The sequence below is a fragment of the Epinephelus lanceolatus genome, chromosome 15 (assembly GCF_041903045.1).
Source record: "Epinephelus lanceolatus isolate andai-2023 chromosome 15, ASM4190304v1, whole genome shotgun sequence".
Classification (NCBI taxonomy): Eukaryota; Metazoa; Chordata; class Actinopteri; order Perciformes; family Serranidae; genus Epinephelus; species Epinephelus lanceolatus.
In genome coordinates, this window is record NC_135748.1 from 33,789,645 (window position 1) to 33,806,202 (window position 16,558).

Below are 16,558 nucleotides of genomic sequence, written 5' to 3' on the forward strand. Positions count from 1 at the left end.
AAGATTTACAGCTTTGGTTTGAAGGAGGAAACTGGAAACAGGAACAGTAAAAGTAGTCATAAAGGGACGAGTGGTGTTGAGACATCTGAAGTAAACACAGATGATTTAAAACCTTTGCAGCATGTTTACTCGACAAGAATCTGACCTAGTTTTGCAGTTGTTAAGGAAGTACAGTAGATAATTTAACCTGCCTGCATACCTGTGCAGGTCGACTACAACATGGCACAGAGTTCAGGGACAGTATATACAGACAAGCTGTTTAAAGTTTTAGTCATTGGGGATCCAGGCGTTGGGAAAAGCAGCTTTGTACTGCGTTATGTTAGAAAACGCTTTGATGAAAATTACAGGTCAGATATTGGAGTTGACTTTGCTCTGAAAAGGATTGAATGGGATGCTAAGACAGTGGTGAGACTGCAGCTTTGGGATATTGCAGGTGAGTGTCAAGATAATAGAATCTCTGTTGAAGGTGCTTGGCCTGCAAAGGCAAAGTGCAATAATATAGACTGCAATCTGACTTTCTGGCAACTATGTAAAATCATTGTAACAAAAAAAATGTAAAATGTCCTTGAAAACTGTTTAAAATATTCAGTAGCTACCAAAAATGTTAAAAACAAAGAGCTGCTCTCAGATGGAATCGTGAGCTTGTGTATAACACCTGTAAAGTTGTGTACACAAAGCACAAAGTCATGAGCTCTAAGAAAATTTTCACTCATGAGCTCATAGATATCACAACAGGGGGGCGTTCATATTGACTCTTTTCATGAATGAGTCCTAAAACCCAGACATGAGTTAACATTTTTGCACTCATGGCTCCCTTGTGTCAAAGTCAATGGGTTTTTGGTTAGATGCCTGAAATAAGGTCTGTGGTTAACACAAGCTTCAGAGGCTTTTACATTTTGTTCAACGACATAAATTACGTATGTAAATATCGCACTTGTGACTTTTGAAGCTTTAATGCGTCTTTAAAAGGCGGTAGCTGACAAGTGGCTAAATGAGACAACAGAATGTCATCACACTGAACATGGCTTTACAGCCTTGTTGTGGTGCTGACGTTTAATCATGCAACCATAGTGTAGTTTGTTGATAGCCTAACATTAGCTTTTTACTTCTGGCGATTGCAATTAGGCTTCAAAAATCATAAAAGAGGTGTTCATTTGTGAAGTTAATCTTGCTGAACAAAACATGTAAGTAGGCCTATCATAAACATTCCTACAATAATCCAAAATCCAATAGAAAAACCTTGCAGGCTTTTGGATGAGGGACCCAGGGTGACGCTAACTTCCATGTCAGCCTACAGAAAAACATCATCTCTGGATCACTCTATCTGAAGTAAATGCTCTGGCTAGACAGCTAATGCAAGATGGCTGCATCAGGTGAAGCTAGCTTAGCTAGTGAGATCTTTCACCAGCTTTTGCTAAAGCTAAAGGCAAATGTACTTATTTGTTTCCCCTTAGCTTGAAACAATTTTGATTAGTGATACTTTGGTAAATGTAATTGTTATTACACATAATTTAATGAGGTAGTAGACCGAAATCTGACTTTCCGGCATCTGTTAAACCATAAAATAAAATAAAAAATGCTATAAAAATGGTGACTTTTCGTTGAAAATAGTTTATAAAATGTGCAGTAACTACAGCCCAAAACTAAAACCAAAGGTAACTACACTGGCTAGACAGCTAAACCAAGATTTCTGCTTTAAATGAATGCTAGCTTAGCCAGTGATAGATTTGGCTAGCTTTTGCTAAAGCTAAAACAAGTTTTTAATTTCACCCTAGCTGTTGGGGATATGTTTCTGTAAAGCTGATACTCAGGTAAATTTATGTGTTAATCCATATAATTAAATGAGGTAATAGCTAAACCCACTCAAAAAGAATAGAGAATAAAAACACAGCTGATGCTGAACTAGCTTGGCAGTTAGCAGCAACTGACATCCTATAGCTTTTGACTATATACTATAACTATGACTATAATTCGTGTGAATTAGTTATGAAACCTTTGAATCACATATTTAAATGTATTCCCTTTAAAATTAATGTGTTGTACTGATTTCGATGTATGTAGTAGTAGACTGACAGACAAACATCAGTAAAAAAAGAGATACATCAATCCCTAAGATGGGGAATGCAAATAATCATGGAATAAAATTAACTTTCCTTAAATCAACTATACAAAATAGAAAAAGAAATCTGAAAGAAATAATTTTGTTGACAATTTCAGTTTTATGTAGGTTTTACTGTATGGCAATAATTTTGGGAGGGAAATAGCCTATGAAGCCAGAAAATTGAGGCATTACCTTTATAAGTGTTAGGTAATTGCCAGTTATTGATGAAAGTTTAAGTTTATTACAAAATGACACAAATTCAATAGGAGATCCAATCTGCTAAAATTAGGCTACTTTCAAACTCTAATAAATGATGCTATTGTTTGACCATAACTGTTGGTGTGTTTTAAGTGACTTGAAACTTGCAGCCTCTTCTTCAGTGTTTTCTCAGGTCTAATTTTAATACCAGTGTCCATGGAAACATACCACTTTATTTTAGAAAATTATTGTTGTTAGTCCCTCACTCATTACATAAGGTTTGGGCTAAATATCAAATCACACATAAAAAAACAAACAGTAGCATTACTGACTGTGTGTCAACTTTAAATTCAGATCCAAAAACTGTAAGCCTTTTGCTCAATAATAACAGCCTATCCGTGAAAAATGAATTAATCTTTCCTCTTGGAGCAGATTTGAGCACAAGCTGTGGTGCAGCATAAATCAAACGGATTTATTTTCTCTTCCCTCAAGGCCAGGAGAGGTTTAAGAAGATGTCCAGAGTGTACTACAAAGGGGCGATGGGAGCAGTAGTGGTCTTTGACATTACAAACAGCTCCACCTTGGAGGCCGCCTCAGAGTGGAAACAGGACCTGGATAGTAAAGTCTGTCTCGACAGCGGATGCCCGATCCCTGCTGTCCTGCTGGCCAACAAATGTGACTTGACAGGAAGGGACAGAGACTTGGTGTCCTCCCTGGACAGCTTCTGTAAAGATAACAACTTCATGGGCTGGTTTGAGACCTCGGCAAAGGTGTGTGTTGTATTTCACTTATTGTGAGAGAAGAAAATCTGTGCACAGTGGCACTTAGAGATATTCAAACACATCTCAGAGGCATTATTGGCCAAGTTAAGCCTTAATGGGACAGGAAGGACCCCTTTGTTTAGTGCTTTTCTTCTTTTATCTTGTTAACTTTATATTTCAACATTAAGTCAAGACTTGATTACCAACAACAATACAGGAAATTTTCCCGTAATCCCATACCCAGGGGCCCTGTTAAAAATCCAGATCCAATGTATTACTCGTCTTAACTAATTTGATTGATTGTAAATTTATCAGAGAATGTGTGTAGGCTTTATGGGCATCTAACTGTGAGGTTGCAGAACGACAACTTTTTCCATGTGCGACGCATGTAGGAGAACTATGTGAAATGTGAAAACATGAATGGCCCTATCTACAGCCAGAGTTTGATTTGTCCATTCTGGGCTACTGTAGAAACAAGATGGCAGACGCTATGGAAGATGACCCGCTTCATATGTAGATAAAAACAGCTCATTTTAAAGTACCGAAAAAACAAAGATTCTTATTTTCAGGTGATTATAGACAAATATAGATGAAAACATAGTTATGAATATAATATACCATTTCTGCCAGTAGATGTCCCTAAATCCTTCACACTGGACCTTTAAAATGAGACTGTGACTTAAAAAGATTAAATAACACATTCTTTCTTTTACAAATTAAAACATTAAATTCATAGTGCTCAATATAATACCTTCAGAGGTTTTACTCCCACAAGCGGCTGGTATGACCATTAGCTTATGACAGCTAATGTTAGCAACATTTAACAGGGAGTCTGCATGCCCCTTTAAAGTCTTAAAATGTCTTTAATTCATTTTTTGAAATACATTTTATGCCTTAAAAGTCTATGAAATAGACCTAAATTTGATTCTGTGAGGTCTTAATTGCCATGGACATTTGAACTAATTTAATTTCTCCATCTTTTAGTTTCTTTCCGTCAAAATTATTTAAGCTTGTGTCCACATTTCTGATGTTACAAATTTTCAAATCTACCACTGAACTTGATACTGTCTATTTACTTTTTGCATGCTGTAGATTAATGTAACGTAACATATTAACAGACCACTTTCTTTATACTTAGCTGTCATGCTTGAATTAAAAAAAGATGTTTTGTCCAAAAATTTGTCTTAAATTTGGCTTAAAAGTATCTTGAAATGGTCTTGAAAGGCATTCAATTTAAGTATCTAAAACCTGAGAACACCACCACCAACCAAAATGTCAGCTTTTCAAGAAAGATAACTCATTTTTCATGTCAGCTGAAATGCATGTTTTCAAATAAATCAATGGGTTTTTAATGGTTAATTTAACCTTGAGTGGATGTAACGCATCCCCTTAACACTGAAAAATCAAAAATCACAAAATCCAGAGATACTATATAGTCTTTAGTGCATAGAGGCAAATTTATTTGTCACTACTGTTAAGCAAAGGGTCCATATTCCTGCTGTATGTGTCAGGAATTCTTTATCTATTGGCTGTTTGAAAAACTAGATTGTATTTTCATTTAGTACAACGGCTCAGTTTGATCATTTTGACTTCATGCTGCATTGCCTGACTGACTTACTGAATTATTTATGTAATTATTTGCTTCTTTGATGCTTTTTGCATTTGACAAATGTTATCTTTCATTGCTGAAGCTCCTCTCTGCCTCAGTAAAGCCACCAGTGGATCTCGTGGCTCACAATTAGAATTGCATGAGGTTACACTATGCTGTATGTGTGAACTTCAACACTGCAGCTATATAGCCTGCTCATAAAACGTGTTCAAATATTAACACACAGGGACAATTTGCAGCCAAGGTTTGAACAGCGAGCCAAACACTTAACTCAATGCGTGCATACACAATGTTCTAAATCATATTCCTCCCTCACCATTTATAGGACAATATAAATATTGATGAGGCAGGTGCCTTGCTTGTCAGACAAATGATGCTCTGCGACACCGGACTGTCCAATGAAGAGCACCACTGGGACGGGATCAAAGTGAGCCAGGCTCCCGGGGAGAGTCAGAGCCAGTCATTGTGCTGCTGGAGACCACGGTTTTGAGGCAAAGAGCCAAACTACTGCAGCGACCAGTTAAACGCTCTCTTTTTGACACTACGTTATGAATCCACAGCCACTGCGTACAAGCTATTTGAGCCTGTGTTACACATAATCAGTAAGTTTATATTCAGATTTCTGCCTTTCCATTTCCTCAGTAATGTGTAGACTGTGTGGGCTGCCTCATAAACACCTCTGTGGAGACGACTGAGCTCATTTCTCTGATAATCCACCAATACAGTCAGGCCAATAAAGAAATCAGCATGACACACATCCTGCTGGGAAAAGACTGTGACACTCATCTTAGAACTCAGACTTACTGGTGATTGACCCGTCATAATGAGAGGCTAGAAACTGTGAAACAGTCACAACTGACATTTCTCAAACTACAAAATCAGCAAAAGAGAAAGTCTTAAAACATTTCTGTATCTGAAGCTGTTAAACATTCCTCATTAAATGACAACTTATTCAATCTCAGCTCCGAGTGTTACTTGTCTGTTATGCAACCCATGCATATAATTATCTGTTAATCACTTCACAGTGCAATGAGCTAAGACCCATGCATAAGCATCGCAGCCCCGCTTGATATGGCCAATAGCAGAGAACAGCTATCAGCGTGACCTGATTTCAGTGGAGGGAGGAAACATGCTACATACGGCCCAGAGAGCTGGAGGGAGCGGGGCACTTATGCTTTATCTAATACTGATAGACAACACATATATATTCTGATAGACAACACATATATATTCTGTTTTCTATAATAGGAAGTCAGCCATGACATATCAGATTGAGGCATGTGTTAGTTCTTGATTTGTTGATGCAGAGAGGAAAAAGAGACAGAGAGGGAAAGACATTCTCAGACTCTTAAGTAGGAGTAGCAATACAATGAACATAGAGAACATAATCTATCTTAAAACTACAGTAGGATTGTTTACACACTATGTTCATTATGGGCAGTTTAATCCATTATAATGCATATATTTTATCATAGGTTTTGTATGTGTAATCTTAATCTGTAAACAACAAGGCTCTATACAGTTTATTCATCGAGTAATATGAGGTGCAACAATGGCGGACCCCCCAAATTCTTATGTGATTGAGACCTAGGCTATGTTAATGGGATTAATTTGTTTAGGTGTGACAAGGCAGTGATTATAATATGCCATGCACTGCTGTTTGAAATAATCATTACCAAATGTAATCATAACCATTATTAATTTTTAAAAAATTCCATTATTATTGCCTGTTTTTTGTTAAAATTGGTTGATTTGTAAATACTAATAAATCAATCATCACTAATGTTAGCTATCATGATTTACCTGGAGTTATAATTAGTTAGACTTTTTTTTTTAAATTCTGAATCTTGAATTTTTGGATTTGAATATGTGAACACTGAAAAAAATGAATATTGAAATACAGCTCTATAAACTGAAAATGAATAAATGAATGACTTTATTTTGAAACAAAAAACATAATAAAAAACAAACAAGACAAAGATAAAAGTGTCCGAAAAGGAATAGGCAGAAGTAAAACCTGTATGTCCCCACCCCTTTGTTACATTTCTCCTTTTAACTCATATATTATTTCAACAGATTTCCAAATTAATTTACAACTCATATACAACTAGTCTATTTACCACCCAGTTGAATAAATAAGTAATAAACCCAGTTTATTAACAGTCCAAGTACCACCCAGTGTTACGAAATAAATGTGCACTCCTCTAACACAACCTGTCCTCCTCTATATGAATTCAGAACTTCTAAAATCAGATGCATGGTTTTCAGAATAAAATATTAAAATGCTATGAACTGACTGTCCAAATACTTATGTGACTTATTTGCTTCCATACTTACACTTGTACCTGAGCAAATGGCAAATTAATTGAATATTAAACAATGGTGATCATGGGTGTATTCCATTAATGTTAATGTCTTTATCTTAATATATTTGTCAGATCGCCCAGGTAAAGTCTGAGTAAAGTGTCAGACATTTATGTTGGATTGCATGTGTGGACAGTAGCTTTTATATATTGCATATTTGTATAGTATACTGTATAGATGTGCTTACACAGATTTGGACCCCCCCAGTGTTGACTCCATGGCTACAGCTTTGTTTTATGATGCACTATATTACCAAAAGGAGACACCTCTGTTCACATACATTAGGCAATGTAGTGTTCTTTTTATCCACAGCACCATTATTCGACTCTAATGAAGACTGGTGTGGGGTCAGTTTGTCTGTCAGTTCATCTGTCTTGTTCTTAATCATGTTGTTACTTCCTGTACTTTAATGACGCAGCGTCCTTTAGGTTTTAAAGTGAATCAATTTCAGGGGGATTCAGTTCCTTTTCTGTGAGTCAGAGTCAAGTTAATCTTCATTTTGGGAGCAATTAAATGCTTTAATGCTACTAATTTACTTGATATATTCTGAGTCAGTCTTGTAGGTATTTGAGGAGAGTGAAACCTTGTCCTTTATGCTCACTGACATGTTGTGTATTACACAGGTTATTTTTGCACACCAATCTGTTCTTTGCTGTCCTGTAGTTTTACTTTTCAGTGTCCTTGCTGTGCATCTGGGGATCTGTTCCACATCCTGCCTCCAGGTACCTAAACACTGTGTAGCTTTTGTCCAAATTCAGGTTCTGTGCAGGTATGTCGTGCATGTTTTTATTTAACCTTGCACTGTCATGCGTGTAAAACCCCACACTGCTTTATTTTTTATCACACCAGCATATACACTTTGCTGATCAAGTGAGTTGCAAACAGAAAAGCCAGGGAGGAAGGTTACCTCGTGTGGCAATTGTGCCCTGGGGAAAGTGAGCGAAGAAGTGAAACACAACTGCTAATTATGGATTTATGTCCCAGATACCAGAGACCTAAATTCAGGAGTCAAACAGGGATGGTGGCCCCGATACGTTCTCACATCGGACACAAAAGTGCAGCCTCTTAACTTGTTGTTTATAAATATGACAGTGTGAATGGGAGTCACACTCTCTGCATCAGATCCCATTACGTGTGCATTATTCATATTGCCCTATTTTATCTGCCCTCCAGTGAACATTTTCTCTGGCAGCTTCCTTCATATATTCATGATTGCATGAAAATTTCAATTTAGTCAAACTTGTGAATAGGTTGATGGAGTGTGCAAAGCCCTGCTGTGCTTCTGCCAGTCTCTTATTGTGTCTTGACTGACCCATTTTATGATGGCTTATGATAATTATCACTGTATGTAACATACTCTATGTGTTAAACCGACTTTTTGACATCTCTCTGGCACAAAAACGTCTCGTTCTCAGTGTGTGCAAAACTGCTTGAACCAGATTATTAAAACAGATCATATCCTGTACCAACCAGGCAGCCAATCAGGGACAGGAATCCATATGTTGCTGTCCATGGTGCTGAATTTTGGCTGTAAGCAGATCCCACCACCTCAGCACAGTGCTGTCAGATTGCAGGGTGGTAGATTGTTGGTAGACTGCGCCATCTAGTGTACAAAACATGTATGTGCAGAGACAGTTGAAGACCCGGAGGAAAGCCTCAGGGTGCAGCTGAGTGAGGAAATATGAGTCATAACACACGGAGGCTGTAACAGGATGACATCTTGTTTGGAAACCTGTTCTTATATGTTTTAACGTATGTATCTGCATATAAATACACATTTAATCATCAACTTTGTTTATTAGCAGTAGTGGAACAAATATTGGAGCACAAGTTTCTGAAGTAAAGTAGTGACACCACAATGAAACAATACTGAGTTACAAATAAAAATCCTGCATTCAAAGCTTTATTTAAGAAGAAGATGGTTCTCCTTATACAGAGTGGCTCTATTCGGAGTATTAGGTTATATATATATTAACATGTAAGCAGCATTTTGACACGGGCGCTAATTGAGGTTGATGTAAATACTTTATATAGGCCTACTTTTGAGTTGTGTCACAGTTTATTCTTTAAATAACTACAGCTCTTTTTATTCCAATTAACAAAATAAGACAAACATACATACAGCAGCATATAAGTCACACTAAGTAACACCACAATTAACACAAATATGTACCATAATATTTTTATGCATTTTATCATTATTCTATCTTGTGCCTGTTTTTATCCTACCCTATTGTCTTTTAGTCTCTTAGTTTTTAGCTCCAGTGTTTCCTCATGGGGGGCATCCACACTGGGAGGTGTGTCCGGTCTGCCCATAGGGACGTCGTCCTGGAGATCCCTCAGGCCCAGTGGACTAGGGGGGCTCTGCACCATGTGTGGAGTCCACCACGGCCTATCTCTGGGGTGGTGTCTGTGGCGGCACTCCCTGCTGTGGTGTCTCTCGGTGTGGATGGCTCCCCATAGGTGCTTTTTTTTCCTCACCTGGTGCCTCAGTGCCCTGCCATGTTACCATACTTACATACTGTGTGTGTGTGTGTGTGTGTGTGTGTGTGTGTGTGTGTGTTTGTGTGTTTGTGTTATATGTGGGGGGTGGGAGGGGCGGGTTTTTCATTGTTTTTATTTTGTGAAGCACTTTGTGTTGCATTTTTAATGTATGAAAAGTGCTAAATAAAGTTTGATTTGATTTGATAAATCATCCAATATATATTAAGTAAGGAAATAATAAGTAACAAAACACTGAAGGATATTTTTTAAAAAAAGAAAATGATTCTCCTGCTTCACAGTATACATATTAAATTGTTGTTATTTTAAACTTGACAACGTCTCAGAGTAACTGAAGTAAAAAAAGAAGAAAAACAAAAAAACATCTTAAGCTTCAGTGTAGCGGAGTAAACAAGTAGAATATTTTCCATAGAAATGAGTTGCAGTATGAGCACAGCTTGTGTATGTGCTTTGGATTGCACAGCATGAAATAAAAATACTTTTTTTTTATACAGTAAAAGTATTTTTTTTTAAATTGTACTTAAGTCCTAAAAAGTCTAAACAAAGGGTTAAACATTTTCTTTCCCAAACTTTTTTCTATATTGATCTACATCTACCCACTAAAAATATTTTTAGTGACGTTACAAAATACCTGAACAAGATTTAAAAACTAATTTACAATTTACATGTCAAATTGTAGACTAAACATTTCATCTCAAGACATTAAAACCTTCAAATGTCCTTAAACAATACTGAGGGCATGAGCTTAGTTTAGTCTATGGTAGCTACACCTTTGGACTTTCTTTTTGGTGTGTGTATATTTAAATGTTGTTGGTGTGTTATATCCTCTTGTAGTTTGTATTATGCATGCTTTTGTTTAGACTAAGAGTGGGTTGGATTTGGATACATTTTATAGGCTATGTGTCCATATTAAAGATAAGAAGTGAGGAGAAACCAGAATAAAGCAGCTCTATGTCTATCGTAAAATCCGATGCATTTAATAATAATTAGAGTCATGGTACCTCTGTAGTTCGAGATAATAACTTAGTTGTATTTTGAATTAGATTCATTCAGTTAGATTCATTTTTGCTGTATAGTTGATTAGTTACTTTTATAACTACTCCTAAAAGAATTTGGACCTAGCATTAAGCAGATGTTTACTGCAGCAGGCTACAGTACAAATAATGTGTTCGGTTAACAGCATAGGGAATTTTACTCTTGAAATGTGATAAATTACAGAGTAGTTACTGTGATAAAAATGTAATACGTAATGTAACTATTTTATTTATCAGGGTTATGTAACTTACCACATTTGATTACTTTTTGATTGTTTAAATGTTTTAAACTGAGCAATAAAGGTGAAAAATGTCCCAAAATAGGCACTGCCAACAGAGGGTGTTCCTGCATGGTGAAAAGATGTGAAGCAACAAAATAAATGTTATATTTTTCTCATAAACTTTTTACCATAAAGAATATATTCAGATGTAACCCCTTTGTAATCACCAAAATTTTGATTAGTAACGTTAATTCAATAACATTTTTTTGAGTAACTGCCTGATTACATTTACATTCATGTTTCAGTTTAATTATATGCAACTGGTTACTCCCCAAAATTGTCGTTTAATTTTAAGAATTAAAAATTTTAAGATTTAAAGAATTTAAGGATGCAAAAACAATGTTAAAAAAAGACATGTTTGTTCACTGGTGCCAAAACTCTGACAGAATAAATAATGTTGAATCATTTAAATGACATGCTTTACTTCATTACAAAACTCTGCTGGGATTAACCACATACTGTCTCACATCTCATCCAAATGCCTTTGTCAGATGTATTATTTAAGGAGTGCTACTTAATTCCTGACAATGTTCCATTTCAATTACAAAATCAGCACAGAAATGTCAGCCAGTAGAAATATGGGCCTCCTGAGTGACAGATCATGAAGGTGACCATTTAACAAGGTTTTCTGGTTTTCATCTAACCAGATTTTCTACTTTCCTAATTCTCTGCAGAGGTAAAATAACCTCGTTTTTCTTCCTTGGGGAGCAAGAGGAAGGAGGAAATACGGCCTATTTTCTAAGCACACACAATAGATTGGATCCTGAATTGGGAACTTAACCGTTCACAAAGGACAGCCCTCCTATCAGGTTTCTGTGGGAAAGATCTGCAGTGAAGAGGATCACACACAAGGAGATGTAAATGTGCAGTTTTAGTAGTTCCAAACAACAACTATGGCATGTTTTTCTCACTGCCTCTGCACTGTTATTTGATTTCCAGATTTTAAGGCTTTGACAGGTGTCACAGGGTTCAGCTTCTCCTGCTTTCTCAGCCTCAAGGCATGAATGGTGCACAGGAGCCCTCAGCCAGCAGGGGGCCACAGAACTAAATGAAAATGGAACTGTAGGTTTCACTGACCCTTTTTTTTTCTTCCCCTGATTAAAATATTTTTCAACAGTTTTTGTTGCATAGTTGGGATTGTGACAACATACTTAGGTAGGGTGGCTATAATAAAATCAAGTGTATCTTAAAGTTAGAAAATGATACTGTTTTCATGTACTTATCATTATTTTCTTTCTTTATTATTATTAATAATAATAATAATGTTGTTGCTGTTATCTTATTTTTTAAATTGTTATTAATTATTATGTATTAATTATTCTGTTTTTTTATTAGGGTTTTTACTGTCACAAATTTGGATGTTGCAATCTATAAGAGATGGTTATGAATTATGCATGAAAATACACAACTACAATAGTACTAATATTACCTTTGAGCTGTGTAATAATAATAATAATAATAATAATAATAATAATAATAATTTGTTTTAGTATTTTCTGGCAATATTGATTTAGTGAGGATACTTGTTGTCATTGTAATTATTATATATAATAGTTTTATTGTGCTATTGTATTATTATTGTTTCATCAATTATTATTTATTAATTATGTTTTTTATTAGGTTTTTACTGTCACAAATTTGACTGTTGCACACTATAAGAGATGAAAATACACAGCTACAATAGTACGATTACCTTTCAGCTGTATAAAAAAATAATTATAATAATAGTAATAATAATAATAATAATTTATTTCACTTTTTTTCTGGCAATATCGATATAGTGAGGGTACTTGTTGTCATTGTTTTAATTATTGACATGAATAATTTAATTGTGAATAATTTATTGGTTTTGTTTGTGTGTTTTAGTTTTGTTTTGTTGGCGGACTTGTTTGTTATTTGATTATTGTATTGTAGTCCTCCTGTTTTCTTGTTTTATTTTATACTTTTTGCCTTGTATTTTAAATTATAGATTAAACATAATTATAAATTAATTATAAATTTGCTTGTATGGACCCCAGGAAGAGTAGTTGCTACCTTGGTAGTGACTAATGTGGATCCAAATAAATAAAAAAATAAATACGGCTGTTAAGGTCCTTAAAAATAGAGGCACTAGTTAAATAACTATTCTGACAGACATGTTTCTTTTTCCCACTCGAGAGTTAGCATTATTTTTTTTAGCACATTTCAGTTATTTTGATAAATAGCCTGTTTACCACCTCACAGAATTATGTACCTTAATTAAAAGTCCTTGAACTCGACTAGCAACGATTTATATCAAAATATGTGCCCTGTGAAGTCATATATTTAGTTAAAAGCTATCAAAAATACAGAAAACAGTTGTGGTTAAAACGTCCGTTAGCTTAAAACAATCCTATGGAGGTCACAGAATCTGACAGGTCACAGAAAAGCCCGTAACACCGGCCCCAGCATCCGGGTGACAGCAGAGCGCAGACTCAATCCCCGCTGCAGTTCACTGCGTTTCCGTAGCCAGTTTGCTACCCGCTGAGCCCTGACCGGGGAAACAGCTCACGGAAACGATTGATCCCGATCGAATAACGCCAAAGCTGGCAACACAAATGGCGGATTAACACTGGTGTCGGAAAGGACTAGCGAAATCAATGCTCGTGACTCGGGTGCTTTTGGAGAGTGCGCTGGCAACACCCTCCGTAACATGTGAGATGTATTCAGAAAGATATTAAGTGTGCGTTATTTCGGCTAACTAGCTAGCAGCTACCCCCTCTCCTCTGTCCAATTTATGGTAGCTCGCTTCATCTGTTTTCTCAACCGTCGCGTCTGTACCGGAGGAAAATGAAGAAGTTCAACATTAGGAAGGTGCTGGACGGCTTGACAGCGGTTTCTTCGTCCTCCTCCGCGACTGCCCAGCCGGGTACTCCCAGGGAAAACGACGTTATCCAGGAGACTCTCCAGTCGGAGCATTTTCAGCTTTGCAAGGTGGGTTTCCGTCCACAGCGGCAGCAGCAGCTAACGTTAACGGACTGTTTTCGCACACTGACAGTCAGATGACAGCGGCGTGACCTAACACTGGCGTTGTTTTCATCCCCACCAGCTCTGTTCACTGGGATTAAAACCACACCAGTGTGCGCATGTAGCACTTATAAACCAAATATATAGCCCAGATATTTAAAGTACAAGTTGAAGCTAATATTAACGGGGAATTGATTTTAATTGTTGACTGCCGTGCTGTGCTCGGCTGTGTCCCGGGGTTGTTTCCAGGCTGTCATAGCACCACGGCTGTTTGCATTGCACTGAATCGTCGCCTCAAGTCACTGTTTTACATCATTACTGCAAGCTAACCTCACCAGCTGCCTGCAGCTTCACTCAGAAGGGGACAGCATTTTGATTTAAAGAATAGGTTTTGCCTTCTGTAATAACTCCTCCTGAAGAGATCCCTTCATAAGGTGATTAAGAGATGGAGGACAAAATCCACAGTCCTCCTCCTGTGTTAAAATTAGTTCAGTTTAGCTCAAGATACTATGAGTTCAGTCAGAGTTTGGCAAACCAGGTGGATGTCTTTCATTGCTACAGCATTTTTAGTGTAACATTTATTTTTGTGTTTTAAGGGAAGAGGGAATTTGCTTGTATAAATTTACTTTATATGCATGTTAGTTCAGCAAACCTTTGCATTTATACACTTAATAGGAGTGTGTATTTGTCCTCTGTAACTTAAATCTCTTGAGGCACAGTGTAGACAGGAGGCAGGGTTACAGCTGGGATACTCTTGCTTCACTCGGGGGCCACTTTTGCAAAATGACAGCAGGCAAAGGACCAGTTAGTCAGCAAACAGAAATATTTATCAGTTAATGAAGTGGGTGGTGCAGTGGTTAGCATTGCTGCAAGAGGGCTAGTGATTCAAACCTAGGGTGGGGGGTTCAAAGCCTGCATGCTCTCCCCGCGTCAGTGTGTCTTCTCTGGGTACTCTGGCTTCCTCCCACAGTCCAAAGACATGCAGTTTAGGTTAATTGGTGACTCTAAATTGTCTGTAGGCGTGAATGGCTGTGTGTCTCTATGTGTCAACACTGCAATAGTCTGTACCCCACCTCCTGCCCAATGTCAGGATAAGCGCTTACGGAAAATGAATGAATGAAGTAAATGAACTGTCGTTTTTCAGCCTTTAAGTGTTTGCTTTCCTCACTCATCTTTGCTAAGAGGCAAATCCAGTCGCAGCAGGTGTACACAGCAGTGTCTCTACGATTTGAGGACATTCGGGGGATCTGTCTGGGGCTCCAAAGCATCCTCCCCTGGCCCCACACTCTATTTTGGTGCTTTTTTATGCACTTGACTCTAGCACCCTATTTACCCTCAAGGTACAAAAAAAATCCTCAGTGTGTGTCAATTTATTTTAATTTTGAGTAAGCGTTGTTTTAAAACAGACATTTAAAAGTGTGACCCAGCCTCACTGGTCAACACACACGTTTCCCCCAAATTCATTTTTAATAACGCACATGTAATGATTTTCCTGCAAAGGTTTGTGTTGAGTGTCTCGGAGAGCCGGCCCACCAGCTCCCGCCCCAGCTGGGATCAGCATGGGTCAAGTCCCCAGGTTACAGGGCCATGGCATTACCTGTTACATAACACTGCTGCAAGCTGCACAGAGCTTATGGATGGCTGGGCAAGGTTTCCAACCCGAAACAATTGAGTTATAGATGCCTGATGATGATAACATTTTGGTGGCTGGCTGGGGGGACTGCAAGATCCTGGCAGCGAAGTGCACTCCAAGGCTGAAAATGTGAGCCTTAGGATGGATAAAATGAATTTATTACTGATGTTTTACAGGATTGAGCCTGCACGCATGTCAGGCAGATATCAGGGAAAATATTCCAGTCCCCATTTGCACTAATGTTTATGCTTTATCTAATTTATTTTGATAATGAGACTAATTTTCCACATTGATGGATTACATTTCTAGGAGATTATGATAATGTTTTTTTTTTCCTCCAGTAAAGCCAGCTTGACTGTGTAGCAGATGATTGATTAGCTGACTGGAGGTCTAATATAAATTCTGCTCTTTCCTGCAGACTGTGCGTCATGGCTTCCCATATCAACCATCCTCAATGGCTTTTGACCCTGTGCAGAAAATCTTGGCTGTCGGGACTCAGAGTGGAGCTTTGAGGCTGTATCCTTTTTCTTTTTTCCACGGGAGAAGTGGAGAGCCACACAAGGAAAGTAAAGCTTGGATGATTCCTGTGTATTTTCAACACACACACTTAGAAAAACACAACACACCAGACCTCACGTCTAACTTCCTGACATCCTTTCCGCAAACATCACATGACCAAGTCGCCTTTCAGCATTCCAAAAAGTCTGAGGAATTTACACAGTGAGTGACCTTAATTTGCCTCGCCACATCCGACATAACAGAAAGTCCAAACCACAGAGAGGGAAGCGCAGAGCTCAGAGGTAGGCGCTAGCTAGGATGTGTTTCTGTGCAGCCAGCAGCCTCCTTCTCCTGAAGCACCCAGGCTCATTAGTGGTATCTCTGCAGTAGCATGAACAGCTCCTCCGCCATATGCCGAGGAGCCAACCTCATCAACTGTGCTGCCCAGTCTGTGCCAGGATGCCACTTCATGTGTGCTGTAAACATCACTGGACTTGCACAACACACACACAATCAAGCTGCTTCGGTGCTGCGTGGCCCCTCGGCAAGTTGGGAGTCAGTTTCGTGTTTGTTTGTATTCAAGGATAAAATT

The 16,558-nt window shown here is 37.7% G+C and overlaps 2 protein-coding genes across 8 annotated transcripts in view; both read left to right on the top strand.

The window, feature by feature from the left end:
* The first annotated feature begins 38 nt into the window (after positions 1–38).
* Positions 39–9,603, top strand: rab32b (RAB32b, member RAS oncogene family). The gene is made up of 3 exons (XM_033643661.2): positions 39–433; positions 2,792–3,069; positions 4,995–9,603. The coding sequence occupies exons 1-3, from the start codon at positions 220–222 to the stop codon at positions 5,157–5,159; spliced, it is 657 nt and encodes a 218-aa protein (XP_033499552.1). The 5' UTR covers positions 39–219; the 3' UTR covers positions 5,160–9,603.
* A 3,701-nt stretch (positions 9,604–13,304) lies between these two features.
* The window catches only part of stxbp5b (syntaxin binding protein 5b (tomosyn)), a 51,353-nt gene continuing 48,099 nt past the window's right edge, over positions 13,305–16,558 (top strand). For 4 of the 7 annotated variants that reach the window (XM_033642265.2, XM_078175218.1, XM_078175219.1 and 1 more), the window contains exons 1-2: positions 13,306–13,802; positions 15,887–15,984. In XM_033642265.2, the coding sequence (XP_033498156.2) occupies positions 13,659–13,802; positions 15,887–15,984 (242 nt within the window). In that variant the 5' untranslated portion in view covers positions 13,306–13,658. Of the gene's footprint in view, positions 13,803–15,886; positions 15,985–16,558 lie in introns of all 7 variants that reach the window. The other 3 variants (XM_033642268.2, XM_033642269.2, XM_078175220.1) reach the window with 2 other exon arrangements.

Coding starts and splice junctions, on each gene's coding strand:
- rab32b (XM_033643661.2), top strand. CDS start 220: ATGGCACAGAGTTCAGGGACAGTATATACAGACAAGCTGTTTAAAGTT. Junction 434..2,791: donor GCAGCTTTGGGATATTGCAG/GTGAGTGTCAAG, acceptor TCTTCCCTCAAG/GCCAGGAGAGGTTTAAGAAG. Junction 3,070..4,994: donor GGTTTGAGACCTCGGCAAAG/GTGTGTGTTGTA, acceptor CACCATTTATAG/GACAATATAAATATTGATGA.